The sequence below is a fragment of the Canis lupus genome, chromosome 27 (assembly GCF_011100685.1).
Source record: "Canis lupus familiaris isolate Mischka breed German Shepherd chromosome 27, alternate assembly UU_Cfam_GSD_1.0, whole genome shotgun sequence".
Lineage (NCBI taxonomy): Eukaryota > Metazoa > Chordata > Mammalia > Carnivora > Canidae > Canis > Canis lupus.
This window is the reverse complement of record NC_049248.1, coordinates 38,178,877-38,205,493: the sequence shown is the minus strand read 5'-3', so window position 1 is coordinate 38,205,493 and position 26,617 is coordinate 38,178,877. Positions and strand designations below refer to the sequence as shown.

The window sequence follows — 26,617 nt, the reverse complement described above, 5'->3', positions numbered from 1 at the left end:
TTGAATGCACTATAATGGCTGGCCTAGGATTCTCATTTCCATGTATTCCAGGGTTTGGGAGAATGAATTCTGAATTCTGAAAACTGATTTGTATTAGTGCTGTTTTTTGTTTCGTTTTGTTTTGTTTTAAATTCCACATCTAAAAGTTGATGGCTTTTATGATAAAGAAAATTTTTAAGTTAGGCCATTCTCCCCCAAACTGTTTTTATGAACATATTTGGAATAGTATTTCTAATACATAACAGAAGCAATTATATAATGAAATAAGAAGGGTAACTTGGAAGATACAAGTGCTTTAAGATCGTTCTGTTAGAGATAACAGACTTAAGAGATACTGTACCTTGGAAAGGTGGAGCCTGGGAAGAGATATTAAAAGATTGAAATCTGTAAATTAAAGTCATATGAAAAGTAAACAGAACTAACTTAAAGTCAAGAATGAAGAACCATTCTTCGAAATTTATTGAAGTAAACCAAAATTAAAAGAAAATTCGGTTTGGTTTATAGGTAATTACAGAACTCGGTTGAACTATTAAGTAGCATAGGTAGAATACGGCATGATTCAGAATCATAAATAGCATCATAAACTCAAGTTATATTTAACTTTTTGGATAACCACAGGAGGGATAGTCCTGCCCACCCACGGCTTATCTCTTAGGTTTTTTTTTTTTTATGACAAATATTGGCCTAGGACTAAGAGTCTGCATTGTATTCCTATGCTCCTGTTACTGGAAATTTAAAACAAAACTGATATTAAAAACTATGAATCCTTAGATTAAAAATTGGAATCGAGGCAGATAGAACAAATAAATGTGAACAAACTGTAAGTTTCTAAGTTGTTGAACTAAAATTTGTGACTTTTATCTAGTGAAATGCCTGAACCCTATCATTTTGAGCGAATAAACTGGCAATGTAGCCTAATTGTTTTAGATATGGCAGCAGTTAATACATGATGTACTCAAGAAGCATAGAACTTTTAAGAATTTGGAGCACTTAGTTTTTTAAGCAGATTTCTAACAAGGGCAGTCTGTAACTTGATTGAGGCTTCTTAGTTTCTAAGTGGTAAACTATTGCTTATGTACTTCATTGCATGAATTAAAATAGAGCAGTATTCACTGTAAAATATTAGTTATAAATTGTAATTTATATATTAATACAAGCTTAATATTCTTAAGGGAGGAAATGTGAAAACAGCATAAGGTTAGACTACCCAATGGGACATAAATTATTTAGCTACGTAAAGGAATGGTATATTGCACATTTTGATAACTTCCTAGATTTTTAAAATATGTTAATTTTCAAATTGATGTTTTATCACATTTAATATTTTTTATTCTTAGATACTTAGGATACCAGGGGAGTTGATGTGGTATGAATTTCCCCACATAAGGATTACACTCAATTATAGATCATATCAGGAACACAGTATGCCTCCAAAATCAATTAAGTTGGGAAGTTGCCTAGAGCAATGTTTCTCAGGTTTTAACGTAGGTAGGTATAAATCATGTCCAGATCTTTTTTTTTTTTTTAAGATTTATTTATTTATTTATGATAGAGAGCGAGGCAGAGACACAGGAGGAGGGAGAAGCAAGCAGACTTCATGAGAGAGCTAGAGAGAGAGAGAGAGAGAGAGAGAGAGGCAAAGACACAGGAGGAGGGAGAAGCAGGCTCCATGCCGGGAGCCTGACGCGGGACTCGATCCCGGGACTCCAGGATCGCGCCCCGGGCCAAAGGCAGGCGCTAAACCGCTGAGCCACCCAGGGATCCCATCATGTCCAGATCTTGATTAAATTCTTATTCACTAGGTCTGGAATGGTGCCTGTGGTATCCTGCGTTTGTAACAAGTTCCCATGTGACACTGATACTGTCCTAAGTGAATACCAAGTAGAGTAACCTATGACTGACAGAATATTTTAAAAGTAATCTTCTGTCTCAGTAATTCCGTTATTGTAGTCGCTCCGGTCAGAATACTTTGAAATTATCCTGGACTCTTGATACTTTGGAATTATCCTGGACTTCCGTTCTCTCTGCAAATCCTGACGGCTGTATTTTGAAAACACCTGGAATTTGAACCCTTTTCATCACCATTGCTGCTACTCTGGTACAAGCTGCTGTCATCTTCCTCCCTAGATGATTAGTGTCCTTGCTTTTTCCTTTGCCACCTCCTCTGCTTACAATCTGCTACTGGCCCATGTCATTCAAAGAAACAGGTGTGTTTACCTTAGCCCTTAAGGTGTTGCATGATCTTATTACCTTTCTGTCTTTTTTTATTACTTTTCCTCTTTTTCATTCTATTCTAACCACATTTACCTCCTTGTTTTTCCTTGAACACATCACACATGCTGCTCTTCTCTGCCTTTGGACTTTGATATTTACTGTTCTTTTCTGCCTAGAATATAGGTCCTCTCAGTATTCACATAATTCTCTCTTGATTGTTTCAGATTGCCATTTCAAATTTTACTTTATCAGAAAGTCTTTCACTAAATACTTTGTATACATAATGACTTCTTCATAATTGTGGGTTTATTTTATAATTATTTTTTTCAACATCTCAACATACTAGATATTTTAGTGTGTTCATTGTTTCTCCCCTACTAGAATGTAAAGTCAGGAATTTCTGTCTCTTATTCAGTGCTATATTTAGAGCATTGCCTAATTGTATACCTAAGGCACTTAGTAAATCTTTGAATTAAAAAAAAAAAAAAAAAAAGCCCACGGAAGTGATTGGATCTCTGTTTGAATGTCTTCATTGATAGGTTAGTTATTCTACCTCCCTTTAGTACAGCCCATTCCATTTGAAAGTAACTGCTAACCTCCTTAAGCTTTTCTGTTCTTCCAGGCTAAACATTCTTACTACTTTTTACCTTTTTTTATTTGATACGATCTCCAGGGCTGTCACCAGTTTGGTCATCTTCCCTGGACATTCATCATTTTGTTGTTTGTCCCCTAAAGGGGAATAGCATCAGAACTAAAGTTTTGCAAATGTAGGCTGAAGGGAAGTTTTCTTTTTGTTTTTGACAATCTTTTTATTAAGGGAGACTGATTAAATTAACTTTTTAAAGTAACTCTAATCCTTACTGATTTTGACTTTTTAATGTACGAAAACCTTTAAATCCTTTATCTTTGTGCTGCTAAGTTTCTTATCTGCTTTACATTTGGTTTTTGAACCAAATTATGGGTCTTTGCATTTCTCCTTATTTAGCTTAAAAAAATTTTCCTAGGCAATACGTACTTTAAATGTAGAAACTAGTATGTTTAAATTATTTAAGAAACTAATAGAAAAATTCCTTTGTATAATTGCGGGAGCATTATAACTGATGAAAAAAAAAGAATTATAACTGATGAAATTGGGGATTTCTTGTGCCTAGATATTCCAGAATGTTTTTGAACAGCTCATTAGAATCATGTGTTTTGTATCAGTTCAAGAAAGAATTTTGGGTTAACTTACAAAATAATTTTACCTCAAAAACTTATTCCCCTTTACTAACAAATTAATTTTCTTTCCCACGTTTCTCTTTTTGCCTTTTGGAATCGCCATTTTCTTAGTCCTTTAGGCCAGAATAATCTTTGACTCCTTCCCCGTATTTATTTAGTTACCATATCTCAGAAATTCTTGTTAATTCCAAATCTGTCTGCTTCTCATCTCTCCCTGCTATAATCCATTTCTGTGCTTTGCTGGCAGATCATTCTTTTAAAAGATGCATTTATATTCCTTTTATCATTTCAGTCTTCTTCAGAGGAATCTGTAAGATTGCATCTGAACTTCTCCATCATTGGTGATCGATTTGTAATCTGTCCCTACTTGATTTACATTGCTCTGCTTATTGCTTTCCTTACTCATGACTATAGTCTTTCAGATGAACTTCTTGGCATATATCCCTCTACAGTACACACACACAACACTCACAACACATGCTCTTTCTTTCTTTCTCTCATACTTTTTACTCATTCTTGTCAGATTGGCCTAGTTAAATGTATTTATTACTTTATACTGTGTTGTCCCTTAAATGCCTTAAACTCCTCAACACACATAACCTATCACCTTCAGTGAAAACTCCAGTTCAAATTGATTTCTTTTCCCTAAACTCTAATTATTTTAAGCCTGTTCCATAAAATCTATCATTTAGTTTTTGTTGCTTAGTACCTATATAAGGCTTTCCCTTTCAGTAAGACTTGATGGCAAGGAGTATAAAAAACTACTGGATTATATGTAAAATTTACTGACTTGGCTTGTACTGTGTTCTTTTATGTATAAAATAATTTCTTATAGTTCTGGGGGTTTTCGTTTTTCATTGATACTGGGAGAAAGCAAACATAAAAATTCTCTGTTATAATTCATCCTATAGGAAACCCTTTCTCAAGGAGAAATGAAGAGGAAGACTGTATATACCTTAAATGTGGGAGATCGGGAGTATGAAGATATGGAAGGTAACTTTTTATTTTTTATAAAGCTTGTGTGTTGAAAGCAAAACTTAGTGTTTCTGAACTGTTCATTTGAATATATTTCAAAATACCAGAGTGGTTTTTTGTTTTGTTTTGTTTTCACTTCTTTTTATTGTTCTACCTGAATATGCTACCTGAATAAGATGTGTACACATTTTTTGTTCCTCCTCCCATGTCTTATTTTTGCTTTTCACATTGTTAATAGCATATCTATAGGATAAATTCCTAAAAAAGGAATTATATAAAAATGGTCAGCCGAAATGCAAACAATATACACCAAGCAAATGGAAAAGTGGGGATCATCCTGGGAGGTTTTGGTTTGTTTGAAGTTTCTTTTTCTTCTTAAATTTTTATTTCCTAATGTTTTCTGAATATACTTTTCTGTTTTTGTTGTTGTTGTAATCTTCTGTTAGGGTTTTTAAAAATATTTGGCATTGATTTTTTTCTTCTGTTTCTAAAGTTAACTCTGATCATCCTACTCTTGATTTATGGGTTATAGTCACCCTTTCTTTTTGAAACACCACAAATTAATTGGTATTTTAATATAAATAGTGGTTGGGGGAAATTTCTTCTCCCATTTCTTCTTTTCTTCCTGAAAAACACTTTAAGTTCCTTTAGTGAAAGTCTATTAGTGGTAGATTCTTAAGTTTTTGTATTCAAAATTATTCGGAGATACACAATTCTGGATTGATAGGGTTCCCCTCCCCCCCTTAGCACTTTGGAGACATTATAACCATTTTCTGGTTTTCTTTTGCTATCAAGAAATCTCTTTTCAGCCTAATTGTCAATCCCCTATAAATGATCTGTCTTTTCTGTCATTTTTCTTCTTAGATCTTATTTTTATCTTTGATGCCTTGATGTTGTACAGATCTGCTATGTTGGGGATGCCTGGGTGGCTCAGCAGTTGAGCATCTGCCTTTGGCTCAGGGCATGATCCTGGGTCCTGGGATCGAGTGCTGCATCGGGCTCCCTCTGCCTGCCTCTGCCCCTCTCTCTCTCTCTCTCTCTCTCTCTCTCATGAATAAATAAATAAATCTTTAAAAAAAATAAAAAGATCTGCTACATTGTTTCTGGCATGGATAATTGTCATTTCTCTTGGTTACTATCCCTTGTGTATGTCCTTTATCTTTTGGATCTTTTTTGTTTGTTTTCTCATTTCTCAGCCATTACTGTTTTAACTAGTGTGTATTCTTTATTTTCTTCTTCTGGGCTTCAATTAGTATGTTAGACTTTGTTCTGACCTCATTTCCCACTCTCCTTTCCCAGGTTACATTTCCTTGTATGTCTCTTACAGTCTAGGTAGTTTTCTCAGATCTGTCTTCCACTTCACAAATATTCTTTTCATCTGGGTCTAATATGCTAATTATTCTCTGTAGTGTTTACAAATTCTGATATTTGAAGCCAGTGGGCATCTAAATAAATTTATGGTTAACATGTGTAATATATAAAATGAAAAAATCTAAGTCCTTGTTTCTGCTGATTCTTACTCAAGGCAGCTTATTTTCTTAGATTTGGTAATGTTTGATTATGAATGCATGTTTGTTAAACTTAATCTATAGAATTCTCAGGGTCCATATAAGGGATGTTTTCCTTCAGAGGATTTATATTTGCTGTTTCCTGAACCCATGCTTTACTTTAGCCTCATTTGGGGTCTTTGACTTAGTAGGGAAGTCTCTTAGGATCAGTTCTGCTTCCTGAGTTGGTTGTAAGGGTTAGTCTCTAGATGTGAGCACTAATACAGACATTTGCTCCCAGGATGATCCCCACTTTTCCATTTGCTTGGTGTGTATTGTTTGCATTTCGGCTGACCATTTTTATATAATTCCTTTTTTAGGAATTTATCCTATAGATATGCTATTAACAATGTGAAATGACTTTTTTTAATACATAATTTTTTTTAAGATTTTATTTATTTATTCATGAGAGACACACAGAGAGAAGGAGGCAGAGACACAGGCAGAGGGAGAAGCAGGCTCCATGCAGGGAGCCTGACATGGGACTCCATCCTGGGTCTCCAGGATCATGCCCTGGGCTGAAGGTGGCGCTAAACCGCTGAGCCACCTGGGCTGCCCGAAATGACAGTTTTTCATTGTAACATGTTTGTAATAGCCAAAAGTTGGAAATAAGTGAATGTCCATCAATAAGTTAAAAAAAAAAAAAAAAAAAGCAGACTTAGTGTGTATAGAGTTCTAGTATTTATGTGAAGAAGGAGCTTTAAAAGGGTGTGTTTTAAGAGATGCTTATGCATTAAAAAATCTTTGGAAGAACACAGAAGAAACTTAATAGTTGTTATACGTTGCATTGGGTGGATGGGTGTTATGCGTTGACTGGATGGATGGGAGTAGGTTTGAGTGGGAGATTTGTCACTGTAATCTTTTTTTGCTTTTAACATTTTTGAACCATCTGGCTATTATTTAATTCTTTTTACTTCCCTACTAAAAAATATAGATGAGTAAACGTTGTGCTCAAGGCATTGTACTCAAGGAGTAAGTTTGTTACACTGTAAAATCTAATACTTTTGTAGTAGGGAGTCTCTTTAGAATATCTTATTCATGATACTGCCACAAACATGTCATTTGGTTTCGAAAACTTGAAAGCATATATGGCTGCTCTATTTTATAGGTGAAGAAAACAAAGATAATACTGCTACCACTGGTCTGTTGTACAGTGAAGCTGACAGATGTCCGATATGTCTTAATTGCCTATTAGAGAAAGAAGTTGGTTTTCCAGAAAGCTGTAATCATGTCTTCTGCATGACCTGTATTCTTAAATGGGCAGAGGTGAGTCTGAGTATAAATTAAATATTGTATTTTAATTCCTTAGCCATGATATCATTCTACCTAAAGATTTGATAATGCCTTTTGTAAGTTATTTCACAGTAACAACTTTTTTCCTTACTCTGGACAAATTTCCCTGTATTACTCAAATGCTGTCAGTATATTTTCTTCTGTATTTTTTTTTTAACACATCTTTTTTGTTCTTTTATAATTAAACATTTTTAAGTGCATATCTTTAAAAAAAAAAAAAAAAGGCAAAACAAAAAAAACAACCTTACAGGAATAACAGATTTGGCGGGGGGGAGGGTGGGGGTGGGTAGTAGAAATGCAGTAATTCATCTTTGGTGTACTTGACCCTCTTGGGATAATATCTGTTTACTACTAATAACACCTTCTGTCTGTTTTGTGTTTTATATTTTTCAGAGTAGTATTACATAGATTATTTGATTTCTTTTTACATCAGCCTTGTGGTATAATAAGAGCAGATGTAGTATAGTAGTGTTCTTCAATTTTATAAATGAAGAGCTTGGATTTGTGTTTTAGAACTTGACCAAGACTTCATAGCTTAAAGAGGCAGAAGTGAATATTGAACTACCTTTTCTAATTCCTGTTTTTAATGTAATGTGAACTAATTTCAGAGTCCGAGTTAAAGATATTACTGAGATTCTTCATAGGTAGTAAGGATATTTTAGATTTTTAATGTATTATATTGACTTAGTTCAGGCCAAGTAGATCATGGTACTGGTACATTGAATCATTGAGTATGCATTATAAGCCCGATTGTTATGAATTATGAAATAAAAACTCATCATAGGAGTCATGCTGTATTTTCTGAGTTAGTAGTCTTTCAGTGTGTAAAAATAAATAAAGGAGATAAATCACAAAAATATTTTTAACAGCTGCATTCAGATTGTTTGATGTCCTTAAGCACATTGGAATTAATTGCTTGTTACATAATTGGGGTTTTCAAAGTTCTGTGTTTTATTTACATTTTCATTAACAATGTAGAAAGGAGAATATAACTGTATACTGACTTTTTGGCTGAGTTCTGGAAGGAGGAAAAAGTTCTGATTCACTACTATGAATCAAATTCATAGTAGTATACTTGGAAACAGTTGTAATTAGATTAAAGCCTAAACTGATCTTGGCAAGAAGGGACTAAGCAGAAGTAAAAATGTATTTTGGGAAAAAATATGTTGAGTTTAATTTAATTATTTAATATAATTATAAATCTTGATGTGTTTGCAGGAGCATTGACTAATGAATGCATATTTTTCAATGCCATCCAATTAAAGATTTCATCTGTGTTGAATTTAACGCACCTTAGTTTGCTTTGTGATTAAATATTTTAAAAATAGAGATTTTGCTTCCGTAGAGAGGCAGTGTTATTAGATGGGTAGAGGGTTTCAATTCAGTGCCTTTATAAGATTAGTGATCACATAATTGTAAGGTTCAGCAGCATAGTCTGAGCATATGCTTTTCTCTGAAATTAGAATGTATAGAATAGACATGATTCTCCATCCTTGTGCTCTACATGCAACTTCAATACAATCATCTACTTTATCATGGTGTACATGTTCCAGGTTTCTCTAGGGTATGTACCTAGAAGTGGAACTACTAGTTGATTGTGTACTATGCACATTTTCAACTCTATCAGACAGTTCTAAACTTACCTTTTTTTTTAAACTCTTGCTGAGAATTTTTTTTTCATGATTCTATTTGAGGGAGAATGGCAGTGCAGGGGGGGAGGGGGGAGGACAAAAAGAAGGAGAGAGAATCTCAAGCCAGCTCCCAGCTGAGTGTAAAACTCCATGTAGGTCTTGATCTCATGAGCCTGAGATCATGACCTGAGTTGAAATCGAGTTGAAGGCTTTATTGAGCCACCTAGTAATTTTTTTTAAGTTAGAAATACTTGATAACATTAAGTGTTGAAATCAATACCTGTCTTGTATGTAATATTTTCTCTTTGTGTTATTCCTTTGGATATAAACATTTATTGAAGCCAAACTGCTTTTAAAAGAAAGTAGGTAGGGCATTGTAATATTGTTTAAACAGAAGTAATTAACCTTGAAAGCAGAGAATAACCAGAGGTTATTCTGAATTATTTCATTGTCCCTAATCAGGATAGCAGCCATCATTAAATTGAACAGTAACAAGAGCACAATCCAATAAATTGTTCATTATAAATAATAAATGAATATTGGTTAACAGAATCACTTAGGCTTTGAATTAAATTTTCCATTTAAATCTTTTATTGGTAAGATAAAAATTTGGATGTGTTTTGAAGCATATATGTGCTTTGACAAATAGAATCAGATTTCAGATTCACTGGTGGGTTTTTTTTTTTCATTAGTTGTCATTGGCCTCTCATTTTCCTTAGCCACCTTTTGTTTTCTTTTTTCTTTTTCCTGTTTTTTTTTTTTTTTTTTTTTTTTTCTTTACAGATTTTACTTATTTGAGAGAGAAAACATGAGTCAGGGAAGGACTGAGGGAGAGGGAGAAGCAGACTTCCTGTTGAGCAGGATCCTGATGTGGGGCTAGATCCCAGACCCTGGATCATGACCTGAGCCAAAGGCAGACACTTAATGGACTTAGCCACTTTCTGTTTTCTAAAGAGGGACTTGCAGTTTATGTTGGATTTCATGATTAGGATATACATCTGTATTTAGAGGCTCCTAACCAGCCAGGTCCTATACTAAGGCTTTTTAAAATATTCTTTCATTTAAATCAGTGTTTATTTAATATTCAAGTCAAGGATTCTGAAACCGTGTTTGTTGCTAAATACTTCAAGGAATAGCCTGAAATTAAAATAATTTTTAAAAATTGATCCATAGTAAAAAAAAAAAAAAAAAAAATTGATCCATAGTTCAAAATTTTACCAATGTTTAACTTTTAGTAGGAAGGTAGAAATCAAAGTGAGATTTATAGTGACTAGAAATCTACATAATAAGAAAATAGTGCAAAATGGGTTGAGAATTATCTTCCTAGTGTATATGTCTTTCAGAAATTCAGCTAGGCTATCTGAGATTTTTAATGAACTCCAAGTTCATTAAAATATGATTCAGAATAGATATCAAGAACCAAAAAGAAGTACTTATTTATTTTCACCTTAATATTTGAGGCCTTGTAGAAATTCTCTGTAAGAAAAAAGTAAACTTGGGCATATAGTAGCACAGTATATTTATTTCAGACACCCTCCTGAAATTTTTCATGCTCCTAAAATACCTATATCCAAAGTCAAGGCCGTGTAGATGATCAAGTAACTGAGCTTTAGTCTGCAGGTATTCTATACAATTCACCTTACCCAGGGCAGAAAGATTCAGGGTAATGGAACCCGTAGTGGCCTTCATGGCCCATATCGTAATTTCTTGCCCTTGGGGACATTAGAACAAATGAAGCATGTCCACTAATTTCAAGAAATTCTTGCATGATAGGCCTGTATTGAAATAAACAGTAATTGACACTTTCAACTTAAGGAAAGTTGAAATTTTTATTAAAGCATTAATATTAGAGCTGAGAATCTATACCAAACAAGGAAGACCTTTGTACTGATGAAATATGTACAGAGCAATACACTGAAGTTTATCAGACACTCAAAAAGTTAATTTTACTTATATATATGTACCTATATTTTACTTATATTACTTATATAAATTTTATCTCTTATTATACCTTTATAGTCTAAGCATATTGACAGTTTTTACTTTGCCCATAAGTTTAATCTTCATCCTCTGAGTTTGCACATTTTAAAGTAGATAATCAGAAAGGTGAAGGCTACAGAAGTCTGACACACAGCTGCAGTCATGTCAGCTGATCATAATTGTGATTCCCTTTAGATACTGCTTTCACACACACACAGGTTGAGAAAATAGGGTTTATGATTTGACAGATTGCCAAGAAGTGGTTAAAATTTTGGCCCTAATACAGTTAAAGTTTAAAGCCTTGGAAGCATTTTTATGTGTGAAGTATTTAAGAGTTATTATTTTGTTTAAAGGGACATACAATATATGTGATCAGGAGGTTTTGATAATCCACTAGAGTTTTTTTTATCTTAAAGTAAGATATTTCCCTTGTAAGTAACTTTTAAAATGTGATTAACTTTTCTGCTATAAGCAAATTATCCTCCTTCAACTTATTTATCTCAGCCCTCCATTTTATATCAAATGCTCACAGCTTCAGTTTGAGAAAGTAAGGTTAAAGAAATCAAAATTGAACAGCTGGCAAAGGTATGTTTTCTCTTCTGAGACTAGAAATGAAGAGGGTCTTACTATGATGAGTACAGTTCTTGAAGAAGTCAAACAACAGTGCCCAATGCAGACAGGTGAGGAATATATTTTTGAATTAATATAAACCAAGAAATTAGAATTTGACTAGTTGACTTACATCTTGACTACTGATGTGTTTTATGTACAGATATTCTTTTATACAGCGATTAGAAATTTATACATTCTGGTGATTAGAATGCTTTTAAAAGCTGTATTGTCTGGATTTCTTAAATTTTTCCTGGAATTTTAATTTTTATTCCTGAATTAAACTAAACCTCTCTGTTATATAGTTCTCCATAAACAAAAATTTAAACATCTATGGAACAATACTATTAGTCCTTATCTTTAAAACTTATAAAGCATGGTCAGATACATTTCATTTAATTATTACAACTTGTGCAATAGGTGATTCAGCACTGTCTTCATCCTTAAAAGTGAGAGAGGTTGCTAGTTCTGGGTCCTCCAGAACTTAAATTTGTGACTAATTATTCCAAATCCCCTGTTGTTTTCACCTCATGAATTAAGCCTTTGGTAAAACCTTTAGTAGAGCAAAGAATATTTTTAATTGTGAACATTCATTGAAGCATAAATGTAATAGATTTTTATTTAATACTGCTTTTACCCATTGGGTAAATTAATGCATATCGTATATAGCCTAGTTTTAAATGTCAGAATTTTAAAATGATTTGTACAGGTAGTTTGTGGAATTTTCTTTTTTTATTTTACTAGGAAAAGAAAATATAAACTATTAAATGTAAAAATAAATTAGAATTAAATGTAATTCTTACCCAACTGTTGTATCTTCAAGAACATGAAAGGGTTCTTGAGTAGTTAGATAAAATACTTTCTTGATGTTAATTTTATCACTGACAGTCATTTGTCCTTTAGGAATACATTCTTAAAAGCTGTTATAAAAAACTCAGGAGTTTCATTAATGTGGATTGATAAGGACTGTCTTGAAAGAATTGGTTTAAGTGTGATAGGGAACATGTAGTCTGAATACAGGTGAGCAGTTTCTTTGGAGGTCCAGGCTAGGTATCTTGGAACCATCAACAAGAAAAATAGGTTCTTGTAAATAGTTTTTAAAAATAGCCTCTAATGATATGCATTCTAAATCCTTTTTATTTGTTTTAGAACTGTAGTTATATATAATGTGCTCTGTTTGTTAGTAGGAAAGATAGATGTTCTAGAGATTCCCATAAACAGACAAACCTACTTATGAGCATAGGTACTGAGATTTAGTCTTTAAGCACTTACCTTTAACACTTGCTTCTCTCTCTCTAGGAGGGGCTATCTGTAGGCAGCCTTTGTGATTGAGGATAGAGCAGCAACAGGAAGCAAGAAATATTAGAAATCAAGAATCCTGAATTCCAAATAAGGAAGGTTTCCTGTTCTTACATTTAAATATGGGTTTATCTGAGCTGGGAATTTACAACGCTTCAGAATACTAGGGTATGTTTTACTGAAATCATTAGGAAGATTTTTTTTTTCCTATCAAAATTGCCACCTTAAATGATACAACCTTAGTACAGAGCTTTCACAATAAAATATATGCTCTACTTTTTAATACATGTTACATTGTAAAGCAGTGATCAAATTCTATTAATTTTGTAGTTGTATCAAGTTGAATGGTGATATTGAACTACCTCGATTATGAAACTACTTTACAAATTACTTAAATGAAAGCCATATTGGTTTAAATAGGTGATTAATTAAAGAGTATTTTTGTTGTATATAAGGAATCAAAATGGTGAATAATCAAGGGGTATTTTTTTGTTGTATATAAGGAAAACAATTTGGGACAGTTTTCAAAACTAAAATCACATTTTTAAGCATGATAAGTATATTCAAAATTTTCTACATTGGTTTTAAATATGCAGTTTTAAAACAATTTAAAAATTATAAATCAATTATATTAGTAACACAAACTATGAAAAGTAAGATTAAAATATCTGACATTTTCTGAATGGGTATCTCTTGGATTTATAAGGGTGAAGTACCCTTGGGAATGCCTTAAAATTAGGCCAACGCAAACCATTTTTAATTTGATCATCGCATTATGTGTAATTTTATGCATTAGTTCCTGCTAATGATGATGTCTTTCAATTCTGCCATGTGTTAATGTAGCCTTGTACTTTTCTTACGATATACATTAATACAAAATTAATGATCCATTTAATTTTTAAGAATCTGTTTTTGATTTTTTTTATTCTTTAGTCAATCTTAATTTACTGAAGTATGCAATGAAGACTTAACTCAGGATACCGAAATTCTTTTCTATTTCCCCTTTGAAATGTTTGTTAAACTGTTGTAAGGTCAGAAATGGATGTTCTCATTTCTGAGTAGCCATAGCAAAGATAGTTTATTCTATCTACTATAGGTAGCTCATTTTCTTCCCTATGCTTTCCTTAACTGGAGAGGATAACTTGGTTCTCAGCATTTTTTCTGATGACTGAGTCTGAGCTAAAGAAAACCTATTAACTTAATTTTCTAGTACTAACTAGATTTAGAAAATGTAAGTATACACAGATTGTGAGAATATATAGCAGTGGTTTTCCAACTATTTTTTTGTTTTCTTTTTGTTTTTGTAGTAGCAGTTGCAACCTTTTTTTCAAATGAAACCTTAAACAAATCTGTGGCAATTATGCTTACGGAGAAGAGAACAAAACCAAAATCTTACTCAGAACCCTATTATTTGAAACAGATCAAAATGGAATGGCTCAGGTTAAAACTGTCAGTTTTAAAGGAAGGAGTACCGTTTAGCTGGTGTCAACCAAGGAAATTTAATAAGGAAGAAAATAAGGTTATGTAATTTCAGAGGTTTTGAAAGATTCAGTGCACCTGATATAGAGTAAATTTCTTGAACACTCTGGCTTTATCATTAGATCTTAAGTGTTACAAATTGAAATAGATACAATGAAATATATTAATTTCCATATGTGTCATGAGCTTTGCAAATTCCAACAAAAAATCTTTAGGAACTTCTCTCCCCTGGGTGTAAAACAACATATTGTGGGTTGTCTTTTTCTTAACAAACTAAGCTTTTTGTTTGTTTGTTTGTTTGTATAGTGGAGTTAGTTGATATTTGGAAGACTTTACACAATGCTTAGTATATGCGATACACTCTTAGAGTAATTCCATTCATTCCCATAAGAACCATAGAGAGAGGTTCTATTATCTGTATATTCACAAATGAGGTAGCCAAGACACACAGTCTAATTTGCTCAAGGTTACTTATCAGGACAAGATATGAAAGTAGGTAATAAATTCAGAACTTCCCTTTGTTAGTAGTTCTTTAAAAAACCTTGACAGAGACAAAGTTTACATCTATCATTGTTTTTTCTTTTTTTGAATGTCTATCTAAATTTACCTTTAAAATAGAAATAGGTGTATTCTGAAATTTTAGTTATTTGTAAGAACTTGAAAATTTTTATTTTTTTAAATTAAAAAAAAATTTAAACTAGAGAGAGGTAGAAAGAAAATCTTAAGCAGGCTCAACACCCAGTGCAGAGCCCAACATGGGGCTTGACCCCACAACCATGAGATCATGACCTGAGCTGAATCAAGAGTTGAGCACTTAACCATGCAGACGCCCCGAAAGTTTTTACTTTTAAATATTATTTTGAATTATAAATATATTAATACAACTTCTAGTTTAAGAAATTTCATATAGTAAAATGCTAATGTGGTAAACAACAATCACATAGTTGAGTTCCTTGAACTTAGAATTGCTATTTGCAATGCATTATTAAAAAGATATGGACAGCTTTGTCACTACTTGTCGCAAAGCTTCTTAAGGTCAAGTTTTCTGTAGGGAAAGTAATAGCATCCTAAATCTATAAAACTTGGAAGTAAGCTGAGCTGGCTTTTACCAGTCAGAACCAATTTAATACAGGAAGGTGACATTTCCTAATTCAGATGTGGTAAAGCATTTTATTAAGACCTATTTACTTAACAGGAAAAGAAAAATTACTTTTTAGCAGAGTAGTGAAAAGTAACTCAATTTATATTTTGACTTCTCTCATAGGCTTTGTGAAAATGTATTTTATGATCAAAGTCTACATATGGTCTGGTCTTCCTTTGCTTGTATAAACATATCTTGATATGTTCCAAAGTCCAGAAAGGCAAAAATGACATTTTTTCCACTAAGGAATATAAGATAATTTTATCAAAATTCCATTTACTATCTTGTGGTCTTTTAGACTGTTGCTATTATGTTGTTAAAATCCTGTTTTACTTTTATAACTGTAAGTATTAATAATATCATCTTTTGGCATTTTTATATGGTACACAATCTTCCCTCCTACTCTAGTGGACAACACACTCCATCTCAAATTATTTAAATATAGACCTATTCCTGTATAAATAGTTAAATATATAATGAGAGAAACTCCTGTAGTTGATCACATTAGTTTTGAAAGTACAGGAAATAATTTTATCAGAATAAAGTTCATTTAGAACCAATTAGTGATCAAAAGATGATTTTCCTTAATCTATAAAGAATGCCTGCAATTCAGTTTTCTTAAAGAGACCAGCAACCTAATAAAAAAGTTAGGCAAAGGGCATGAATAAACAATTTAAAGAAAAAGAACTTTGAAGAGCTCTTAAAGATAAGAAAATATGCCCACTTTTACTTATTTGAAAGAAAGTGTAAATTAAAACTCTTAGGCATACCATGGTATTAATTAAGAATAGGGCCTACTTAGAAATAGTAATATAAACCAATCTAAGATACATAATTAAAAGAAAAACAAAATTCAGTTCAGCATATGAATTAATTATCTTGTATGTTAAAAAGATATACCATATATATATGTATATGCATTGGATATTCTCTGAAGGATATATAAGAAACTTTCCGGAGAAGTTATTGCTGATATAACTGTTTATTCAAAATAATTGATTTGGAGAGAATTATTAAGTCATAGAATATTGAAATCTGTACAGGACCTGTCTCAGCCATTCCTTCTATAGCTGATTTAGAGTTGCCCAAGTGCTTTAGATCACAGAGCTGTAGTGATCTAAAGGAGTGTAGTTCTCCTTTCAATATACCAGTAGTTCTCAGCTGTGTAAGCAGGTCTTTTTTTTTTTTTTTTTAAAGATTTTATTTATTCATGAGAGATGGAGAGAGAGAGAGAGAGAGGGGCAGAGACACAGGCAGAGGGAGAAGCAGGCTCCATGCAGGGAGCCCGATGTAGGACTCAATCCCGGGACTCCAGGATCAGGCCCTGGGCCCAAGACAGGTGGCTAAACTGCTGAGCCACCCAGGGATCCCCATAAGCAGGTCTTAATAGATATTATCTTGATAACAGATTTTTATCTCTCATTGATTGTTATAGTGCACTTATCTAGCATATAGTAGGTGCTTAATAAGTGTTTGAATGAATTTAACAAATTTAAGATATTTATTACTCTCTGACATGGTACAGATGGAAAGTATTTTTATATTTGAAAGAAGAAAAAAGTTATTTTTCTATTTCCTTTTCCAGTAGAAAACTTATTATAAATGCATTTGTTATAGTTTAATTTTGATCTTTCCTAAAGAAACACTTGTAAAGTTATAATTTGCTAATCATTTTTCAGATACTGGCTTCATGTCCTGTTGACCGAAAACCGTTTCAGGCAGTGTTTAAATTGAGTGCATTGGAAGGTTGTGTTAAGGTAAGACTCAAGTTTTATTTTGTAGCATGAATTGCATAAACTTAGTTGAGATGATTTTGCCTTCATAGATTGCCAGTTTGAGTATATTTATGAATTGTTCCACTTTAGATTTAATATATGATTTATCATTTCTCTTTAGCATGGCAAGCCCAGACTTACCTACAAGGATACAAAAATTCTGAACCTTTTATTTCTTTGCCCTCTTAAAGAAGACATATCCATGTTAGTTACCTTATGATTTTCCACAAAATACTTCTTCTGTTGCTCTAAAAGAAGTTTTACATTTAGTCTTATATTGCAGGAGGTTTAAATTTAAAAATTTTTTAGTGTGAGGACTTTTGTATGTTAGGAACACTTATTGATTAATTGGATAGTGCTTTGGATACATTTTTCCATTGAGAAGGGGTTTGAAATGAAATAGGAGATTCAAAGACCAAGTGCACTGAAACTTAAGTTTGAAATACCCCAAAATTGTCTTTCATGAAAAGCATTATTATGTTAGGAAAATTAAGCTAATAAAACTAAATATAAAATGGTGTCTTTAAGTGCTGGTGCTTGAAAGAAAGTGAGCAGTTGGAGGAGAATGCAGGGATTGATAGAGATCTTGAGAGATTTCTCATAGTTTCCAGGTTGGCATGGGCAGATGACTTTTATTCTTTTATTAAGTATGATTTTATTATAATGCTTAATCCTAATAACTTTCATGAGATGCACATTTAAATACATATCTCATTGATGTTATTTATGATTATGAATCATGATTATGATTTATAGTTAGATTCATTTTTACAAATAAAAGAATAAAAAGAAATAGGAACATATTCCTGAGTTAATGAGTAAAAGGCAAAAAGACAAAAGGAGAGTAAGTAGTTATGTAAAATGTATGAGACGATTTCTTGAGGTATCATTTACAAGTCAGGAATGATGTATAGCCAAAAATACTTTTAAGAATTAGCAATTCTGGCTCCATTGGTGGAGTGAGCAACTCCTTCTTTTCTTTTCTTTCTTTTTCTCTTTCTCTTTCTTTCTTTCTTCCTTTCTTCCTTTTCTTTCTTTTCTTCCTTTTCTTTCTTTCTTTCACACAGAGAGAGAGGCAGAGACATAGGCAGAGGGAGAAACAGGCTCCCTATGAGGAGCCCAGTGCAGGATTCGATCCCGGGATCACAACCTGAGCCAAAGGCAGATAGATGCTCAACCACTGAGCCACCCAGGTGCCCCTGAGTATGCAGCTCTTGATCTCAGGTAGTGAATTTGAGCCCCCGTTGCAGGTAGAGTTTACTTTAAAAAAAAAAAAAAAGAATTCTTACTATATACATACCTGATGCCCTTGATGGTTGGTTGGGGGGATGTTCCCAAGTATCAGGATAAGTCAAAAACAGCTTGGTTCCTGTCTTTATGAGTAGGAAGAGGTATGGAAGTGACCTAAAACTATTTAAGCAAAGATATTCGCAGTGTAGGTATTTATAATTTGTTTTGATATATTTTTACCAGATGAATCTCAGTGACAAGGAACAAATGAGACTGCAATTGAAATAACATGACATATGTAAAAAATGATTTTGCTGGTTGTAATTGTGTAATTATAAATCTGTATAAATTAGTATTCTTGGAGAAAAGATACGTTATATAAATGTGTAATATTATGATCAAAATTAAGACAGGGCTTCTTTGAAAGACAGCTTCTCTGTTTTTCCAGACTATGTATATATTATGTTGCTGAAGATGTATTAGCATGAACTAGCTTCCAAAGACATTTTCCTCTAAAACTTTTTTTGTTGCTTTATGTGAAATAAAGTTTTGTTGCTTGGAATAACAGTTTATGTTTTATATTTAATATGGTGTATGTTTTACTTCAATTAAAATTTTGGTGCAGTGTTGCCTGGGTGGGTTGAGTATCTCACTCTTGCTTTCCACTCAGATTGTGATCTCAGGGTTGTGAGATTGGGCCCAGGTCAGGCACCACACTGAGCGCAGAGTCTGCTTGGGACTTTCTCTCTTTCTCTCTCTCTCTCTCCCCCCGCCCCTCCCCCTCTCAAGTCAATCAATCTATCATCTATCTATCTATCTATCTATCTATCTATCTATCTATCTATCTATCATCTATCTAATCTATCTATCTATCTATATTTCAAAAAAGTTTGGTGCAGGGCACCTGGGTGGCTCAGTGGTTAAGTGTCTGCCTTTGGCTCATGTCGTGACCCTTCGGGTCCTGGGATTGAGTTCTGCATCAGGCTCCTGGCAGGGAGCCTGCTTCTCCACTCTGCCTATGTCTTTGCCTCTCTCTGTGTGTCTCTCATGAATAAGTAAATAAAATCTTTAAAAAATAAATAGAAAATAGTAATAAAAAAGTTTGGTGCAGTGGTAACCTAATTTAGTTAGACTTAAAAAGTATTTCCTATTATGTGACATTACTTATATGTTCTTAATATTTTCTTTTGACCTTTACTTCTGAATCTTCACTTTATCATCCTTATTCCTTTCCAATTATCTATAGTTGCTTACTATAGAGACATCTATACTTGCTTACTTACTCCCTTTTCATAATTCCTTTTCAACTTACATTGAACATTTACCTCTATCATGTTATTTTACTAAAACTGTCCTCACTAAGGTTGGAATAGTTTTTGTTTTCTGCATGTGATGCTCTTGACTACCCTTTATTTTCTTGGGCTTACGGTAAAATCCTTTTATGAATTTTGTATATATGTTTGTCTTACTAATCTGACCTTTTACAATCTTTGCTCTCTGCCTACCTTAACCTTTTTAAAAATAATTTCTAAAATTTTAAGTTCCTCTCAATTTTCTGGGGGTACTTTCTACATCTTCTCGAGTACTCCAGTAGCTTTAAGCTCTTACGTGTATTTGCATGGCTTCTAAAACTCTAACACTAGCCCAGATCTCTTTCCTCAGAACCAGATTTATATCTTCATCTAACATTAATAAATCAAGAACTCATCTGAGACTTTTCCATTTTTTCTTTCTCTGTCATCTTTGGGTAGAGAAATGTCTTAAATGTGTTTCTTCTTCATTCCTCTCGTCACTTTTTTGTAAGCCCTCATATTGTCGTCTAGACTGGTTCTGCCGATAGAAATATACTACAAGCTATGATAATTTAAAAATTTTAGTAGTCACATTAGAAGAGTAAAAAGAAACAATCTTTATAATTAATTTAATCCAACATATCTAATATGTCAACATACAGTATTTTTAAAAAATTATTATTGAGATATTTTACCTTGTGTTTTGTTGTTCTGTATCTTTGAAATCCAGTGTATATTTTACACTTAGAGTACATCTCAATTCAACCAAGCCACATTTCAGTGCTCACTAGTCACATATGGCTAATGACTATTGTCTCACACACAGTGTAGATCGACATGACTATAAGACATGACTATAAGAATTTTCTTTTGGTTTCCCAGCCTTAATAGTCTCTTCCTTAACTGGTTCATTTTCCATATCACTGGCAAAGTTTATCTTGAAAAGGAGATTTGATCATTTCATTCATTTGCTTTAGTAGCTCCATTTATTCTTTGGTTCCCTTGGAGTTATTTTCTTATTTGAGGCCCTTTATAATCTGGTCCTAATATATTACATCGACTTCATATCCTGCTAATACACTCTTCCCTGTCTTCATTGGCTTCTCATTGTTGCTTGCAACCGTATCCTTTGTTCCATTCAGAATATTTTTTCCTTAGACAAATTCCTGCCATTAAGACCGTGTCATTAAAGTCTTCTTTGTTATCCTCAAATAGAGTTAATTTCTCAGTCCTATGTATATACATATATTTATGCTCATGAGCACTTTCTGTTTACACGCCTCTCACTATTTTTTTTTCCACAGAGCTTTAGCATACTTACCCAGTCTTAACGGTTTAGCATGCTTGAATAAATAAGCATATGTATATGGGCTACTCTTTCATTCAGACAATTTTGTTTCTTTTTTATCCTTTCAAAGGAGAATTGATAAGTTATCATTTGTGATGCTGGATTATCACTCTAAATAAATGATTTTGCTTTTCTTCTAGGTTCAAGTAAGAAGACAGTTGAGAGAAACAAAAGACAAAACTGAAAGTTCTTTTAAGAAACAGCTCTCCTGTTGTGAAAATTCTAAAAGCTATATGAGGTTAGTGATAAACTTTAGAACCTGGAATCCAAATGTTTAGAACCAGAAGAGAGCTAGTATGAAGAAGAATACTTTTTCTTCTTTTTTTTAATGATGTGGAGTTTAAATGTATTCAGTTACCTCTTTTAAAGCACACACTTGGTAATTTAAGAAAAGACCAGCTGAAATCTGAAAATAGAATTTTAACTGTATCTTTGATGATTTTTTTTAGTTTTTTTTCTGTAATCTGTTTAGATGGATATTTTTGTAAAATAAAAACGTTATAGCAGTGTAAGTTAAAGCTTACTCATTTTTGTATATGACAAATAATGAATAAGCCCTACTCCACTGACCACATTTTGCATAGCACTGCTTTAATATTTATGGGCAAAAAGTAGAAAGTAACTAATGATGTATAGCACAGCATTCTTCATAAGACAGTTGTAATTGAAACTGCTTATTATTGATGGTTTTCTTTCTTTATATTGTAGCAGGTACTTGGTACCTACCGTAACAACCATTTGTGTTTTAACAAGTTTGGATTTGTTTCTTTAATTGCTGCTGTTAAAACATAAATGCCTAGAAATACATTGTTTAGTACATAAGTATAATAGATGTTTAATATATTTTTTTAACTAAATTGAGTTAATAGTGTACTGGAAATTAATTTATTAATATGTGAATTGTTCTAATACATTTAAAAGTTAAGCCCATTTTGATCTGACATATATTCAGAACTGTCCAAAAGTTGTATTCCTAAGACAATATATATTGCCAATTCATACTTAAATCTATGATTGATTAATACATTAAATCAGGGTACTAATTACTTTTTTTTCTTCTTCTTTTAAAGATTCATTTATTTTAGGCAAGGGGGCAGCAGAGGGAGAGAGAGTCTTAAGCAGACTCCATGCTGAGCATGTAGCCTCACATGGAGCTTGATCTCAGTTGAGATCAAGACCCAAGCTGAAACCAAGAGTTGGACACCTCTCAGGCACCCCCCCAGACTACTTATTTATTAACAGAGTAGATTTATTTAGTTGCTAAAACATTTGACAGTAGTTCTTAAGGTTTATTAAATTATGCCACAATTTATAGTACTGTAGCTCTTAATCTTTTTGGACGTTATAGACTTTGAGAATCTGAAGAAGGCTACAGACACCTTCTACTGGAAAAGCAGTTCATAAAACATACTTACAGACAAAACTTTGTATGTGATTTTAAGGGATTTATGGAACACAGCATTCCAAGAACCCAGTCATAAACCCAAGTTAGTAAATGCATTAGAGCAAATTTTATTAATGTTTTAACTGTATGAGTCAGTTTTGATTCTTGCATTTTATGTTTACATAGAAGATAGTTGCACACTTCTCCCAGCACACTGAAGAACTTCTGCTAGCTTCATCTCCTATCACTAGGTGTAGCTGTGTCATGGATATGGATTTTATGCTTTCTCTGAATTTTTTCTGGCCCTTACTGAGAGTGCAGTGGTTGTCACTGTCTGACCTATAACAGGGCCATTCAGTGGGTCTAACACAGCTGAAATAGTCCATATGCTTAACTGCTTTTTCCTCAGGGATTTGTGGTAGTGGGATGGTATAGAGAAATAACAGATGCAAAATAATAATTTGCTTTTGCCTACCAAGTCAGTTCCTTCATGATTTCTCCCAAGGTGGAAAATCTGTCAGCTATTGAATATTTATATTCAATATTTCAATATCTTTGTAGGCTCTGAATGTTTTTAGCATTCCTCTCATTCAATCTTACATTTACTGCACATAGGCTAGTCTCTACAACACTTAGATATCCATTCAGTGTTGGCCTCCCTTCTAAAGCAGTTGAAGAAAAAAAAAAAAAACTGACATCTCTCCCTATCTGATACTTTATACTAATTTACTGAGTGAATTGGGAAATTTTTTTTTTCTTGGTAGATTTTTTTTTTCTTGGTAATGAACCTCATTTATAAGTCATTGGAGTGGAAAGTGGCAACTGAATGGGGAGTGACAACTAGTCATGCTTTCTTTGCTAGAATTTAAAATCCAGTGCATTATCAGTCTTATTTTGCTTAGCAGCAAATTGAAAATAAATGGGCAGAGTAATAACTTAGTTATTTCACCTCTTTATTAATGTTTACAGGAAAAAAGTAAAAGAAGATCTATTAAGTGCAAAACTTAATGACTTGAAGATGACACATAGTAAGTGACTTTCTTGTGTTTTCTATCTTATTTGTTTTTTAACTTCAATGCTTGTGTTAAAGTTCTAATAAGAATTATTAGTTATGTTTTGGTTTGGAAAATAGTCATGTCCAAAACTCTACTGAGCTCTGCCTCTTGTGATCAGTCCTATATAAACTGTTTTCCTGGAGTCACCTATGCTGTCTTCTCCCCTTTATGCTCAGCTTGGAGGGATGGAAGAGATGGCCTGTGAGTGTATGTGCACACACGTGCTGTTTGTGTTAGAAAAGGGAAGGAGAGAAGAGTTTTCTAATTATTTGGTGGTTAGCAGCCTGCATGTGGTCTTAACTGCACTCTGCACAAGTCCTTAGGGGGGTGAGGTAAAACAGTTTGTGGGCCAGAAACTAAGCAGTAGCTTCATGGTTACTAGGAGAAGTCTGTGGCAGTAGGAAGTTAAGTCACAGTTCCCAGGAGAAGTTGTGGTTTGGCCTCTAGCCACACTTTTAATTTGAAACTTTTGTTTGGAAATGAAGCACCTCTTATAGATTTATCTACATGAGCAGTTAAATATTCCTGTCTTTTGTTCTTGTCTGGTGTGTGGTTCTCTAATTCAGGAAAGCCTGCAACAGGGCCTGAGAAAAATGGCACCATTTTTGTGCTTTGTGACTCCTCCTCAGGGTTCAAGCCGTTTATTCTGTTCCAAAGAAAAATTTACTATGAGCTGTTTGTAAGCAAGGGGATGAACATTTATTTTCCAGGTTAGGTTACAATGAATTTCTATTTATAGATTCAAAGAATTAATGAATTCATTGGTCTTAAAAATAAATGATAATCAGCTTCATTTTTTATGTTATGAAGTTTGGGTGTTGTTACTTTTTCTGAGTGGAATTAACATGATCTTTCAGGTTTATAGGTCCCCACATTTACTGCCGTTGAATTTACTATTAACATGAAAGTAGTAGTATAAGGGCTTCTGTGGTTATATAGCATTTTTCTTTTGTTAAAAAGTTTAGGTGTCAAAACTTTGTTTTTCTGTCATTGCTATAGATTAGCATCCTTTTTTATGGATAACCTTTGCTCAGTAACTCTAAGATCTGATATGAAATTTAATGCTGAGGAAGATAAATGAGTTAGATTTTCTTTAGTAACTTGGCATGTTCTCCCTATATTAATCTTAATTTTAGGACTACTAAAAATTCCTTTAGTATATGTCTTCTGCATGGACTTCTTTTTAGGGAGAGAAAACTCTTCCTGCCAGAAGGTTAACACTGTCCAAGCCCTGTAACACAGTGTCTACTTAAGTGAAGATGCCTTAATTAATTTGTGTGGCTTAGAATAGTTAGAAATACTCATTATGCTTTATGAGTGGATACTACAGGAGTACTAACTAATACCTAGGTAGTTATGAGCAAATGTCTTTACAAACCTGGATTCATTGAGGGTACTTGATTTTCCTTTTAGTTTTTCCTATGATGTTGCTTTTTACTTGAAGGAGTTTAATATATGTGAAATGGCCAGTTTTATTTATTTCATTAAAATAGATTATGTACCTGATGACACAGTTAACATGTATTTAGTTATTTAATGAAAATTACTCAGATTTAAATTCTAAATCCGTATACAGCACGTACTCAGTATAAGATGTTTATTTATGGGGATCCCTGGGTGGCGCAGCGGTTTAGCGCCTGCCTTTGGCCCAGGGCGCGATCCTGGAGACCCAGGATCGAATCCCACGTCGGGCTCCCGGTGCATGGAGCCTGCTTCTTCCTCTGCCTGTGTCTCTGCCTCCCTCTTTCTCTCTGTGTGACTATCATAAATAAATAAAAAAAAAATTTAAAAAAAGAAAAAGATGTTTATTTATACTAGTAGAGCCAAAGGGAATTGGGATCAACTCTTCCCATTCAACAAACCATACTAAGCACTGTTCTAGACTCTTAGGAGTATAGTAGTATACAAAAGAGATAAAGTACTTGCTAATAGTGTATCTTCTGTGGACAATAAAAAGATAAATGTATAATATGACAGGTAGTGATAAGTGCTTTTAAAGAAGAACAGGGTAAAGTGATAAAGGGTGATGACATTGTGGATATGATATTTTATATAAGGGATCAGGGAAATCCTCTTGGATAAAATTGGATATTTTATCCTCTTGGATATTTAAATTAGCAACCTAAAAGAATTAAGGGATGGAAGCGATAAAGATATCCCAGGGAAGAGTGTTCTAGTTTGTGAGGCAATAGCAAATACAAAAGCCCTGAGCAAGAGCAACCTTGATATGTTCAAGGAATAGCACATTGATCAGTATAACTAAAATGATTGAGTTAGGTAGAGGAGGAAGAGTAGGACATTGGTAGGCAGGTCCTTTAGGGCCTGTGTGAAATGAGAGGAATTTTCTAGGGTAACGTGATCTGACATGTTATTAAAGGGTAAATTTCCTGTTATGGGGAGAATAGATCATAGGAGGTCTGAGAGACTAGTTAGGTGGCCATTTTCTAAGCTACGGATCATGGTAGATTGAGCCAAGAAGGTATTGGTGGAAATAGTGAGAAGTGGTTCAATTCTGAATATATTTCAGAGGTGAAATTAACAGAATTTGCTGATGGATTGAATGTTGCATATAAGGCTGATTCTAAGGTCTTGGCCTGATGAACTGTTAAAATGGTGTTGCTAATTACTGAAATGGTGAATGCTGATAGAATGTTTAGGAGTATTATCAAGAATTCTCACACTTAAGAAGCCTACACTACAACCACTAGAGGTGCTCTGAAGAAACATGGATATTTGCATGTCATATGTAAATAAGATCTATTTATTTTCAGATTACAGATGGTCCCCAATTTATGATGTTTAGACTTAGGATTTCTGACTTTCTGTTGGTGAGAAAGTGACACACATTCAGTAGAAAGTACACTTTGAATTTTGATCTTTTCTTGGGCCAGTGATACGTATACATAGTACATACAGTACTCTTGTGATGCTGGGCCATGCAATCATGAGAGTAAAAAGCTAATATACTTCTACTAATATAACCAATCTGTACCCATACAGCCTATCTGTTTTTCACTTTCAGTACAGTATTCAGTAAATTCTATCTATGAGATATTCAACACTATTATAAAATAGGTTTTGTATTAGATGATTTTGCCCAACTGTAGGCTAATGGCAGTGTTCTGAGTGTGTTTAAGGTAGGGTAGG

The 26,617-nt window shown here is 33.3% G+C and overlaps 1 protein-coding gene across 7 annotated transcripts in view; it reads left to right on the top strand.

Moving 5' to 3' along the window:
* Positions 1-26,617, top strand: part of SCAF11 (SR-related CTD associated factor 11) — a 73,929-nt gene that overhangs the window by 22,944 nt on the left and 24,368 nt on the right. For 4 of the 7 annotated variants that reach the window (XM_038577421.1, XM_038577424.1, XM_038577419.1 and 1 more), the window contains 5 exons: positions 4,344-4,425; positions 7,063-7,220; positions 17,066-17,143; positions 21,172-21,269; positions 23,385-23,443. In XM_038577421.1, coding sequence (XP_038433349.1) covers positions 4,365-4,425; positions 7,063-7,220; positions 17,066-17,143; positions 21,172-21,269; positions 23,385-23,443 — 454 coding nt within the window. In that variant the 5' untranslated portion in view covers positions 4,344-4,364. Of the gene's footprint in view, positions 1-2,183; positions 2,208-4,343; positions 4,426-7,062; positions 7,221-11,467; positions 11,539-12,766; positions 12,935-17,065; positions 17,144-21,171; positions 21,270-23,384; positions 23,444-26,617 lie in introns of those variants that run through there. The other 3 variants (XM_038577422.1, XM_038577425.1, XM_038577426.1) reach the window with 3 other exon arrangements.